Genomic DNA, 14,171 nt, shown 5'->3' on the forward strand with positions numbered 1-14,171 from the left:
GGTCAGATGATGAGGGAAATAAAATATGCATTCTTACAACCGTCTAAAACATATCACCATATAAATATCGTATAGTAAACATTGTCATAATTCATCAACATTAGTTCATAAGCAATCGCTTGAGCTTGTAGAGCGCGCAACAGCGCCTCGTTTTCCCGCGGTTAGATCAGAATGATGCAAGTTACAATGATGAGAACGATGCAAATGTAGGTAACTACCACACTGACCGAGTCTGAATGGATATCATCCCAAATCGTCCTTCCCTAACATTTTCATCTGAAAAGGCAAAAATGCCTGTGCCGGCGTCACTCCAGCAAGACTCTGTGCCTTTGTACAGATTCGTGTGGCAGTCGTCGGTTCGTGCTTTTCTTTACTTCTCATCGCAAAAATATCCTGACCTAAAGCTTTGGAGAGTAGCCTTTGATTCTTGGGGTTGTTCTTCACCGGTGATGCAATAGCAAACTTTTTCAGGTGCTTCTTCAACCGTTCGGCCTGGAGGCTGGGAAATATCCCGTGAGAGGACCCTGCTCCTGCTGCCGAAGTGTGAAAACACAACTGTGTTTCAGAAGGAAGTCTGGTGTTCACCTTCTTAACAATTACAAGCGATTTAGTTTCAGTTGACTGCAGGAACCACCTGCAGATACTGGACAAGTCAAAGGGCTTCATGAATAGCATTTGCACAGCGGATAACTTTTGTTGTTCCAATGGCCTTGACTTTCGTACTCTGCGTTTGCTTTTCCAGATTTCTTTAAGCCTGTCTGCCTTGTTTTTGGGTTTTGGTGCAGGCTGACCCTCCTTGTCCACTGGAACCCAACTTTTGTGCATTTTATCAAACTTTGAATTTAAATTGGAAATCAACTGCTGGTGTTCTTCCCCCCTTAGCGCCTCCAAAAATTTTGGGGGACTGCAAACAACAGGTTCGGTCATCTGAAGACTAGCTATGCGGAAGGACTCATCTGGCAATTTCAGTGAGCCTCTTATTTGGGCCTCCACATGCTTCTGCTTTTGGATTTTACGTTTTGAACTCAAGGGGCTTTCTTCAGCTTCCCCACTTGATGCTGAAACCCTTTGTGGTCTCAGAGGACGTTTATTTCTACTAGGGGTTGTTGTTGAGCCACAGGAATTTTCACTATTAGCTACATTCCCTCTTCTCAACGACACGCGTCCAGGGCTTTCTGATGCATCTACGATAGCAGATTTATTGTTACGGGGCTGTTCTGTAATTAAACTGGCACTGCTTCTTAAGGGCATGTGCCCATTGGCCTCGTTTTTTCTACAGGTAGTACTAGAGTGCGAACTGACAGGTTGTTCACTGATTAAATTTTTACTGGAACTTTTAACAGGAGAATCTTTAGTAACAGTCGGTTTAATTGAGTTAACAGTTCTGCTTCGTAGAGGCATATGCGTTACTGCCTCGGAAGATGTACACAAATCTCTATTAGATGCCTGCTCACTAATAGAGCTGCTATTTCTTAAAGGCATTTGCCCTTGCTTCTCTGAACGGCCTTCTGTCGGACTGATCGACTTGCTACTTAAAGGCCCTTCAGTGTTACTTCTGCTTCTCAAAAGCATATTTTCAGAACTTGGTGAGGACTTGTTGATGGGTGAACAGGGCCCGCTAACAGACAGCTCAACGGAACTACTTTTATTTCTAAGTGGCATTTTTTCAGTGCTTTCAGAGGTTTGATTGTTCAGTTTGTCGTGCTTTCCACTCTCTGGGGAGGAGGTGGTGCTTACAGTCTCTGGAAGAACCTCAGGTGACAAAACACTTGGCAAATCATTATTCACTTTGATGCCTGGACTTGGATGCTCATCTCTCCCAACAGCGGTTGCGGTTCTTGATTTTGGTCTTGTTTTGACTGCATGATCCACAACCAGACTATTACAAGGTTTGGCAGCCGGGACCTCCGGTGCCATTTCAAGAATGTCGACAGCCTTCAAATCAGGCTCCTGCTTAGTATGCACGTTTGTTTCAGTAGAATGAGTCTTTGGGCTTTTATCATTGGCATGATCAACAAGTTCAGAAGCACCACACTTCATAGAGTCTTTTGTTACGTCAACACTGCCTTTACTTCTACTACGCAAGCATCTGTCTGAGGGCACTGCATGTTTTGCATTCAAAACTTTTGAAGTATGCAGATCCACATCCTTCTCTTTACATTTTACAAGTGGTTGTACAGTAGAGACTTCAGTCAGGCTGGACACCGCTGAATCTCCTTGATTCTTCACTGGTAGTTCGGAAGAGTTTGCTTTGTCATGTACAACTTGTTCCTGAGCACCTCTATCCTCCTCAGTGTTTGCTTTTATTTCTGATGCCTCGGATTGTTCCTGGACATCTGCTGCAGTCTCGACTTCCGTGTTTTTTTTTATTTCCCTTTCATTTCTCGGTTCTATGTCGACTTCATCAGTACAGCACTCTTTGGCCATGTTAGGGGACACATGGATCAGTGATGGTTCCAATGATTTATCCTCGCACTCAGCCTTTCTTTCTGTACCACATACCACCTCTTCTGGCATGGGCCCAATTTGGGAGTCACATCCGTCTTTCTGTACAGTGAGTTCTGTTGTTTCTGTGCTTTCTTCTACAGTGTCCATGCATTTCTCTGAGATCAAATCTGGTTGCATGGTTAATTCACTCCGATTACCTGACAGTTCATTGAATATTTGGCCATTACTTTCAGTTTTACCCGTCTGACTGGTTTCAACCATCAGACCCAGACTTGTTACTTTTACGACATCTCCTGGCATTTCATTCTCCGCTATCTGCTCCGATGGTAATTTTGGAATAACATTTTTCATGCAATCCCCTGCAAAAAGTGTGTTTACTAGAGGTACACTGCCAGACTTAGAAAGGACCTGCTTCGGAGTCACTGAGGCGTGCACGTCTGGCATATGAGCTGGACAATTCCCACTAGAATCGCCTATAGATTTACGAGCTAAGGTACGGACTGTTTTTAGTTCCAAGTACTCCTCCACATATTTGTGCCCCCTTGTGCTCTTTCGGGCATTTTGTCGTGGATGCAGTCGATTACGAGATTGAGGCTGACATTCTGTAATTGATTTTCTGATATAAACTATGTCACAATGGCTATCCGGATCATTTATGAGACAACTTAAAGAGCCATTCCTTTGTATAAGGCAAGAACCTTTTCTGCTTTTCCTGGCTGTTCTTGGAGATATTGGTACAACAACATTTGATGTCTTTTGAATTGTGGAGGGTTTCACAACAGCATCTTCGTTTTGTGCAAAGCACTTCTGTGTGCATTTCAACAAATCTGCATGATCAGACACCGCAGTACAAGTTGGCAAGCATCGCTCCGCACTGCATAGACACTTCTTTACAGAACTGCTACTTGGAATTTGCTGAATGCTTGAACCTAACACTTTTTTTGCTCCCAGATTATCAGTAGTTGTCTTTGTCATGACAAACAATTCTGTTGCAGAACTTGTATTTCCACACTCAACACCTGTTCCACAAGATGAAGATGACAAAACTTCCATTTTGCCAATGTCAACTTGTTTTTCAGTCATTACCCGTGCAACACTGGAAACATCAGCCTTTAACACCTCTGCAGTAGGCTTTTGACTGTTTGTGACAACAGATGACTCTTGAGTCTTACAAACGCTCACAGCAGCATCCACGGAGCATGTTCTCTCAGACTGCTGAATCTCAGAGCTGGTTTCAAACGATGCATAACTGCAGCTGGTTGTTGCCTGCTTCTCAGACAAATCTGGTGTGGGTGCTTGGAAATGGTTGGAAGCAGCCACAGTCTTGACTTCGCTTTGTAAGAAGCCTAATGCATCAACTATTTGGTGCTGGTGGTGCAAACACAGCTTTGACATGAACAGTTCCAAAGTGTTCACAGACTGTAGATCTTTTACTTGAGCAAGACTCAGGTCGATGGAGTCCCTGAAAGACCAGGCAAAAAAAAAATTGAAATATAAATGACACATTCTCAACTGTATAATACTGAAATGTATGTTGTATGTGACAAGCAAATAATATAAACCTGGTAAAAAGAGACTGTATATATCCTGATCTACCTTTTGACCAAATGTGTAGTTGGGCTGACATGAGAATTCCTTAAAGATGTATGGCCTTTGTTAAAATTCTTCTTAGTCGAAAGATCAAGAACTCCATCTAAAGAGACACAAATCATTCAAAACAAAGATAAACCAATTTCTTTTTAACTAGTAGCTCTTTACATATTTATAATTCTATACTGCACCTTGCTCAAAGTCCTCCACTTTGATCTTTCTCAGAGAAAGGTCCAGCGGGGCATCTTGGTCCACCATGACGAACTTTTCCTGAGCAGAAGCAACGGAGTCTATTTTGACAGCAGTGGATGAAGTGATACAGCTAGTTTTCAGAAGGCTTTGTTCCTTTTTTCCATTGTTCTGAAGGGAGTCCTGAGAGCAGTTGTTTCTTGAGGTATAATATGAAGCTAACTTATTAATCATCTGCTGCAAGATACCACAAGCCACCACAGGGATGTGAGGATCTGGAATTCTTGGCGCGTATTCTGTTGACAGTTCAATTAGACATGTTGTTAAAAATAAAGCGAACCGTATAATAAAATAAACATCAAAGACTGAAAATAAACATCACAGTTGACAAGGACTTCATTTGAATGTCCAGGAAATAGGACACTTTGATAAGAACAGACTAGAAAGTAAAATTCAGGCTTGGGGTAAATAGCTCTGCTAAATGCACATTAAAACTTGTGAGAGATTAATCGATTTACTTACTCCGGACAGTACCAGTAACTTACTACAGCAAACGTTGCAGTCACTTCCATCACTATAATGCACCATGTCTGACCATTAATTTTCACACAAATGACTGACTATGTGCTGGGATGCTCACCTTTCCTGTGTAACACTGCATTCAGGAATTCCTCTGATTGCCACTCAAGTCTGCTGATATTAGAAGGATCTTTACCTAGTAAAGGCTTTCCTCCACTTTCCACAATTTGTTTGTTGAGTGCAACTACATGTTCCTGTTCATGGGGGAAAATACAAAGAGAATGAAGGGTGGAGGTGTGTGTTTTTACATACTTTTAAGAGACACATATACAACTTAATTCATTCCAAAACCATGGAAAATTAAATTAACACTGAAAATGCTATCACTGAAAGCACTGTATCCACATGACTTAAACAAATAGTATAGCTAGTACAGGAAAAACAGATAGCCTAAGGTAAAAAAGAAAAAAGATCAAAACGGTTCTTCCAAGGTGCCTTGACATATCAGGAAAAGGGGGGAAAGTGTTGTCATGACAAACAATTCTGTTGCAGAACTTGTATTTCCACACTCAACACCTGTTCCACAAGATGAAGATGACAAAACTTCCATTTTGCCAATGTCAACTTGTTTTTCAGTCATTACCCATGCAACACTGGAAACATCAGCCTTTAACACCTCTGCAATAGGCTTTTGACTGTTTGTGACAACAGATGACTCTCGAGTCTTACAAACGCTCACAGCAGCATCCACGGAGCATGTTCTCTCAGACTGCTGAATCTCAGAGCTGGTTTCAAACGATGCATAACTGCAGCTGGTTGTTGCCTGCTTCTCAGACAAATCTGGTGTGGGTGCTTGGAAATGGTTGGAAGCAGCCACAGTCTTGACTTCGCTTTGTAAGAAGCCTAATGCATCAACTATTTGGTGCTGGTGGTGCAAACACAGCTTTGACATGAACAGTTCCAAAGTGTTCACAGACTGTAGATCTTTTACTTGAGCAAGACTCAGGTCGATGGAGTCCCTGAAAGACCAGGCAAAAAAAAAATTGAAATATAAATGACACATTCTCAACTGTATAATACTGAAATGTATGTTGTATGTGACAAGCAAATAATATAAACCTGGTAAAAAGAGACTGTATATATCCTGATCTACCTTTTGACCAAATGTGTAGTTGGGCTGACATGAGAATTCCTTAAAGATGTATGGCCTTTGTTAAAATTCTTCTTAGTCGAAAGATCAAGAACTCCATCTAAAGAGACACAAATCATTCAAAACAAAGATAAACCAATTTCTTTTTAACTAGTAGCTCTTTACATATTTATAATTCTATACTGCACCTTGCTCAAAGTCCTCCACTTTGATCTTTCTCAGAGAAAGGTCCAGCGGGGCATCTTGGTCCACCATGACGAACTTTTCCTGAGCAGAAGCAACGGAGTCTATTTTGACAGCAGTGGATGAAGTGATACAGCTAGTTTTCAGAAGGCTTTGGTCCTTTTTTCCATTGTTCTGAAGGGAGTCCTGAGAGCAGTTGTTTCTTGAGGTATAATATGAAGCTAACTTATTAATCATCTGCTGCAAGATACCACAAGCTACCACAGGGATGTGAGGATCTGGAATTCTTGGCGCGTATTCTGTTGACAGTTCAATTAGACATGTTGTTAAAAATAAAGCGAACCGTATAATAAAATAAACATCAAAGACTGAAAATAAACATCACAGTTGACAAGGACTTCATTTGAATGTCCAGGAAATAGGACACTTTGATAAGAACAGACTAGAAAGTAAAATTCAGGCTTGGGGTAAATAGCTCTGCTAAATGCACATTAAAACTTGTGAGAGATTAATCGATTTACTTACTCTGGACAGTACCAGTAACTTACTACAGCAAACGTTGCAGTCACTTCCATCACTATAATGCACCATGTCTGACCATTAATTTTCACACAAATGACTGACTATGTGCTGGGATGCTCACCTTTCCTGTGTAACACTGCATTCAGGAATTCCTCTGATTGCCACTCAAGTCTGCTGATATTAGAAGGATCTTTACCTAGTAAAGGCTTTCCTCCACTTTCCACAATTTGTTTGTTGAGTGCAACTACATGTTCCTGTTCATGGGGGAAAATACAAAGAGAATGAAGGGTGGAGGTGTGTGTTTTTACATACTTTTAAGAGACACATATACAACTTAATTCATTCCAAAACCATGGAAAATTAAATTAACACTGAAAATGCTATCACTGAAAGCACTGTATCCACATGACTTAAATAGTATAGCTAGTACAGGAAAAACAGATAGCCTAAGGTAAAAAAGAAAAAAGATCAAAACGGTTCTTCCAAGGTGCCTTGACATATCAGGAAAAAGGGGGAAAGTGTAAATGAAAAAAAAAAAAACTACCTTCACTTTTTCTCGTCTTAAGCAGCAGAAAAGACAATTTTCATCAAATGACCAATTTGACACACTTGCAGGCTTAAAATCTGTGGATCCAAAAGAAGAGGCAAAATTCAACTGTGTGTGCAAGAAAGGGAACTTGGGGAAAAAAAAACTACCAGTTTTACAGTCCATTTTGGGTAAGTAAAATGGAAACAGTCAATCAAAAGCATCCTTTGACCAGTGCCATCGAGCTCTAGTGCCACCACCAGCTCAAAGAGGATATTGTTTTGGTTGTATCTTTGAACCCTTTGGTCTAGTATCATTGGCTGGACCAGATGTTTTGAATTTGTCATGTTGATCATCCAACTAGAGTAGAACATACAACTAACAGACCTTTTTCAAATTTCCGGGGTTTTCAGAAGTGGAGGGCTGATGATACACGGGGCAAGATTTTGAGCAGTGTTTCTGGGCAACTTTGGGTAATGTTGCCGTCAACCAGGTGAGACACAGGGCTCACGACCAATCTAAAGTATCCATATAGACATTTGTTACCCATTCTCAGTGGGAAAGTGCCCATGCAACATTGCTCAAAAAAAGTTGACCAGCAAAATTGCTCAAAAACTTGCTCCGTGTATCATCAGCCGAAGTCATCATAGTTAACTTTTATAGTGGTGAACAGAAAACTAGAACAAATATAATTTCTGAATTTTCATTTGCCACAATAGCAAGAGAAAACAACATTGTGATAGCATTTCTATGACTTTACAAAAAAAATAAATAAATTGAGATTATGGTCAGAAGATAGACAGAAGTTAGGGCTGGGACAATACGCTAATCTGCCGATTCAATACTATCCCGATACTTGTGTGCCGATTCAATATATATTGCGATAATTGAGTATTGCGACTATATATTATATATTGCGATTCGTTATTAAAATTTATTGCGATTTTTGTTTGCATATTAAAGACTAGACAATGGAAAATACTTGATTATACCCTTAAAAGAGACTGTATATGAAGAGTCATATTAACAAAAACAATGCATCACATCTTTCTGAACTTTTATTTCAGGAGCATACACATACACAGTGTCTATTTCAAGTACCTTAAACCATGAAACTTTCAAGTACGAAAACCCTAAACTTGCACATGAATATAAGTCAAATGTTCAACAAAATGAGTAGAAAAAATACTTTCTGAAATAAAATAAAGTGCTGTTACTTTGCATATCGTTTTCATTCATTCATGTATTTATTAAGCACCAATAAACACAACAGCAGTTGACCATAGTGCTGTACAAATAAGATAAAAACAATAATAAACAATAATGTCAATGAGAATAATAATAAAAATAAAAAAAAAACAAAGTTTAAAAAGTCAAAGTAAGAAAATAAGATTTCAATTTAGTTTTAAACTCAAGACAGAATTTGAAGTTTTCACAGATAAAGGAAGGCTATTCCATAGCCTCGGCCCAACTATTGCCAATGCACGATCACCTCTTGCCTTTAATCGGGATCTAGGCTGAGACAAAGAGTAGTTTTTTGTAGATCTCAGACATCTTGTTGGCTTTTTTTCTTTTAATAAGTCAGACAGATAAGAGGGTGCCAGATGATTTAGGGATTTAAAAACAAATACCAATATCTTAAAATCAATTTTATAACACACTGGGAGCCAGTTTAAAGTCTTTAAGATTGGAGTAATATGCTCTTGCTTGCGAGCCCCAGTTAAAAACCTGGCTGCAGCATTTTGAACCATCTGGAGTCGTGATACAGAAGACTGGGGTAGATCAACATATAAAGAAATACAATAGTCCAGACACGACAAGACAAGGGCATGTTTAACTCTCTCAAGATCTTTAAACGATAGCCAAGACTTGACTCTAGAGAGAAGTTTTAACTGAAAAAAAACGACTTCACTACTGTGTTAATATGTTGATCAAATTTTAGGGAGGAATCTAAAAGGACTCCCAAATTTTTCACAGTTGGTTTGATGGAGTTCAGATATCCCAGATTATGGTTTACATTAGCCTTATTCACCTGAGGCCCAAACACAATAACGTCTGTTTTACTAGAGTTTAAGCATAGAAAATTTAAAGACATCCAAGATCTAATGTCCTCGCATTAAATTTCCAACGCAAAGTAAATAACTGTCATTACGTCTAAATTAACTCATAAATCAAACAACTTCGTAAATTGCATAAACAATTATGCAAAACAGCATCATGTATTTATGCATTGCTTAGCCTAATACAAAGAGCCGAATCGCCCATCACACAGATTGCATTTAAAAACATAAGAGACGCAGTGAAAAGGAATAAATCTCCACAAATTCGTGACGTGTTTTCTAAAAGTTTAAACTGTTTTAACTTTTCATGGCTTTCTATACATCTCTTCTGTGAGACGTGAGCACAGCAGTCATATTTGTCCGTCTAAAAAATGCGCTGAATATGCGTTCTGTGCACTGATCTATAATAGAGAACTGGATTGCTCATGACGTCATGAAAGTGAAGCCGCCGAGCCGCCATATTGGTATTCCCCAGTATTCCCATACATTCCATCGTGCGCTATATCAAACATTTTTTTCTATCGTTATTGAAGAGGGTGTACCGTCTATAAATATCGATACAGTTTTATCGCCCAGGCCTAGTAGGAAACTAAAAGGACTCCCAAGTGTTTCACAGTTGGTTTGATAAAGGAGTTCAAATATCCCAGATTATGGTTTACATTAGCCTTATTCACCTGAGGCCCAAACACAATAACTTCTGTTTTACTAGAGTTTAAGCATAGAAAATTTAAAGACATCCAAGATCTAATGTCCTCTAGACATGCAAACAGATTTCCTAACCCTTTCATATCTTTTTGCTTCAGAGGCAGATATATTTGTGTATCATCCGCATAAAAGTGATATGCAGCGATCATTAGATATGATCTAATGCAGCGGCACTGCGCACGCAGAAGGTTGTGGCTAGAAGGGATACAGCTCCGACCGGAAACGAACAATGAAATTAATTTTCTACCCATTAGATTGTGTTTTATTAACGTCTACACCTACCCCAACCCTAAACCTAGCCCTTACAATAATGAAAAAATTGTAATTATTGTTGTACAGTGTGACAAAAATTACGCTGTATTGATGTGCACATGCCCAGTAGCGCCATACGTATCCCTTCTAGCCTTAACCCACGCAGAACGATCGTTGTATGACATCAAAGCACCGCGAGAGCTACAGAGAACAGACGGCTCTGCATGCTTTCGAATCTCTCTCGTGGTGCTTTGATGTCATATGCTGATCGTCTGCGTGGTGCTGCTCCAAGTCGAACACACCTATACACTTCGCCCTCTGTTGGAATCTCTCTAGATTAATGATGTTAATAAGTGTGGAAACGCATCATAGTCTGTGTAAAGGCTCTCATGATCTTTACTATGATCTGGCACCAAGTTTGGTGACACTGCCATCCACTGGTCAGGGGGAAAATGGCATTGTTTTTCAGTATTTCAATTACCAATTTTATTTACTCATGTATACATTAGTACAGAGGTCTTCAACCCTGCTCCTGGGGACCCACCGTCCTGCAGAGTTCAGCTCCAACCCTAATCAAATGCACCAGAACCAGCTAATTAAGCTTTTCTGGATCTCTTGAAAAGCTTAATTAGCTGGTTTGCTGGTCAGGCAGGTGTGCTAAAGCAGGTTGGAAATAAACTTTGCAGGACGGTGGGTCCCAGGAGCAGGGTTGAAGGACCTCTGCATTTGCATATTTGATTTGTATATCTGCCATAAATGTACATAGCGACTAACAGTGCATTCATGGTATCTGTTTTTCAGTTCAATGGCCAGCAGCTGTGGATGGGGATTTGGATTCATTTCAGGGAATTAAAAATCTGAATCAGCTCAAAAAGTTATTTGTTCAGTGATGCTTTCTGCAAGTTACAACACTGCACCAGTAGTTGATGACCAGCAAGTGTCTTTGTGTATAACTCTGATCATCGTTTACTTCTGATTATCGGTTCTAGAAAGACAGTGGGTCTAGGCAGTATATAGACTTTGTAAATTATAGGGCTGCACGATTAATCAAATACAATTGTCATGCGCATCTTGTCAGTAAAGCCGGTTCTGTGATTAGTAGTAAATCTCCATCATGTGCTTTCAGATGGAGCAGCATTTACTACACAGAGCCGTAGTTCACTGACAAGCTACACAAAATTCAATCGCGCGATTATGAAATCAAAGACATCGTTCTGCAATAACGAAAGCTGTTTGCGTAGCTTCTCAGTGGCTCATTTTTGGTCATACCGCCCAGCGCTAGCTAATCAAGATCTTCTACGCATTGAGCTACTATATTTCTCTAATATTTTGAACGAATAATGCAGCAGCGGCGCGTCTCGTGGGCTAGACTAACAAAACATTAAAATGCAACAACTTCACTTACATCATCATCACCGCATCTCGTGCTCCACTAATGACGCTCCCTGATGCACTCCTAACATTCAAATGCAAATTTTTATTTTAAATTCGACTAATATTCATTCTTTATTCACAATCTCCTCATCACAGGAAGGCACAGTACTCAGCATGTGTTCGTGTTTGTGTGAGCTGTCTGCATCACAGAGTACGTGCCTATATCGTGCGCTATATCGAACATTTTTTCTATCGATATCGATGAAGGTATACCGTCGATAAATATCGAAATCGTTTTATCGCCCAGGCCTACGATTAGCATTGCATTATTAAATACTTTATTATAATGAAAATTATAGTAATAATTATAATAAGATCTCAGATAGGCCTAAATCATATATTGTCTTAGTCCTGTGTTTATTTTATTTATTTTTTTACCTTTATTTATATAGCGCTTTTAACAATACAGATTGTTTCAAAGCAGCTTTAAGGCCGTTTCAAACTGAGCGTGATGCGAAAATGTGAGGCGAATCGCCGATGAACGGTACTTTCACACCGAGCGCGAAATGATTGATCACCTTCTGCTAATTCACACCTGCACGCTAGGTGGCGCCAACCAGCAATGCATTTTTCCTCAGATATGCATCTCGTATATGGATTTAACATCGTCCGCTGCTCAATATACAGCATTCAATTAAGATAAATAAAGTTTGGTTCTACACCAGAAACACAAACTATCCATAATGCTATTAGAATACATCCTAACATATGAATAGAGGTACAATTTGCATCAAGCTACACTTGAAAATATATGTAATTTTGACGAGGGAACGGAGCGAGGCCGGTGGAGTAAATGCGCGACACCTGCGCCACTCACCGGTCTCGCTCCGTTCCCCCGGCTCTCGGCCCCGCCCCTCTCTTCACAGTAATTATTAACGTATTTGCTTAAAACCCCCTTTAAACCATCATCGAGTGCTTCTAATATCTTAAGATTGTAATCTATAGTTGGGATTCTATGATAGGCAGACATCCACTTTTTGTATGTTTAATAACGCTACACTGCTTACAATTTGTCAAACAATTGTTATAAAAATACCATGAGTTGCATACAAAACACATACAGAAAATATATAGTCATAATCATGTCTATTTGCTTTCATATTTTGTGCAGAAAAATGTTTCACTCGAAGATCTAGAATGAACGCGCTCTGACTAATAAGTCATAACACTCGCGCATTAGGAAGAAAACGGACAGTGCTCTCCAGATCACATAATTCAGTGGAGAATTAACAGAAATTATATTAAAGGGATCATATGATGCTGCTAAAAAGAACAGTATTTTTATGCACCAAGAGCTTGTAACACTCCAAAGAGAAAGGAAAAATTTAAATCGCATCATATGACCCCCCTTTAAGAACATGCGAAAATAATCTGTTCTCAGGTAGGCTACCAAAGATAACAAGAACTCGGCATCCACTCTCTCCTCTCTCGGAATACTCTTCTTCGGTGTTTGTTTACACTGGTTTTTGAAACAGCGCCACCACTTTCACGCTTTTGTGCAACAGCAGCTGCTCCACGCACGTGATCTAAGCTCAAATCTAATTGGACGGCTTGTTTTCCTCGCGGAGCGACGGGGGGGAAAAAAATCGACAAACAGGACGAAAAAAAATCTTGGGCCTTCAGATGGAGATTTACTACTGATCACAGAACCGTGCTTCACTGACAAGATGCACATGACATTTCATTTTGATTTATCGTGCAGCCCTAAGTAAACTATAGGGCTGTCCCTAATAGCCGACTATTCGTTAGTTGACCAAAAGAGGCTTTGTCGACCAAAATGTTATTAGTCGCAGAAAAAAAAAATCCACAGGCGAAGTCACACAGTCCGTGACGGACAGATCGTTAATGGCTGGTCTTTGTGGTAATACAGTACATCGGGCAGGACATCCAAATACTCACCTATCATTCATCGACCTCAAATATGGCTTATCATCTAAAATATGTTAGTATTAGCAACAAAACACGCTTTTGTAAAATAATGAAAGCAAACAGTGCTTTCTGCCATCTTGGCCTCCATGAATTTGAGCGTGAAACTCAGTGTATACCTTCGCCTTACAGACATTAAAAATATATCTATATAGAGTGAAATGTCTACTTTCAAATGAACCAATTCAAATGGAAGACAAATTCTCCGATTATGTAATCCGTATGAAACATGTATTACAGCTGCATCACTACTGCGGAGATGACGAGTCAGTGTCGCCGATTCATCTCTTAAACCGAAAACACTAGTTTATCAAATTATTAAAATGTTAATGCAGTCTCTTTACTGTTTTTCCCGACACATTCATAATCATTACTTCTGCCGGTGCGCTGTGGCAAGCTTTATGAATGTGCTTGAGCGCTTATTAGGCTATGTAGGCAATTAAAGTGGAAATGAAGCAGTCAGTCAAGTTTACATTTAGTAAAGTGATTTCCACTTTGATTAAAAAATATATAACAAACATGATTAATGTAACCATTTTAAAGAAAAAAGGTTGTTTTGTTATAGCTTTTAGAGCAAGGGCGCCGCCATCTTGCAGTACCACCGCGTGTGACGTCACGGGGTTGGTTCGCTCCGATGGCCAGTGAAGTAATATAAGCATTTCTTTAC

General features: G+C 39.7%; 2 protein-coding genes across 2 annotated transcripts in view; both read right to left on the reverse strand.

Moving 5' to 3' along the window:
• Positions 1–243: 243 nt before the first annotated feature.
• On the reverse strand, positions 244–5,091 carry LOC107753729 (uncharacterized). The gene is made up of 5 exons (XM_016569943.1): positions 4,868–5,091; positions 4,230–4,523; positions 4,045–4,141; positions 3,535–3,910; positions 244–276 (listed from the first exon to the last, which is right to left on the reverse strand). Exons 2-5 carry the CDS (start codon positions 4,459–4,461, stop codon positions 244–246), a joined length of 738 nt encoding a protein of 245 aa, XP_016425429.1. The 5' UTR covers positions 4,462–4,523; positions 4,868–5,091.
• Positions 5,092–5,218: 127 nt separating this feature from the next.
• Positions 5,219–14,171, reverse strand: part of LOC107753730 (ligand-dependent nuclear receptor corepressor-like protein) — a 21,854-nt gene continuing 12,901 nt past the window's right edge. The window contains exons 3-7 of the mRNA XM_016569944.1: positions 7,146–7,225; positions 6,723–6,855; positions 6,085–6,378; positions 5,900–5,996; positions 5,219–5,765 (exon numbers count right to left, since the gene is read on the reverse strand). Of these exons, the coding sequence (XP_016425430.1) occupies positions 5,219–5,765; positions 5,900–5,996; positions 6,085–6,378; positions 6,723–6,855; positions 7,146–7,225 (1,151 nt within the window). The remainder of the gene's footprint in view (positions 5,766–5,899; positions 5,997–6,084; positions 6,379–6,722; positions 6,856–7,145; positions 7,226–14,171) is intronic.

Source organism: Sinocyclocheilus rhinocerous, unplaced genomic scaffold (genome assembly GCF_001515625.1).
Source record: "Sinocyclocheilus rhinocerous isolate Xijiao unplaced genomic scaffold, SAMN03320098_v1.1 scaffold3824, whole genome shotgun sequence".
Lineage (NCBI taxonomy): Eukaryota > Metazoa > Chordata > Actinopteri > Cypriniformes > Cyprinidae > Sinocyclocheilus > Sinocyclocheilus rhinocerous.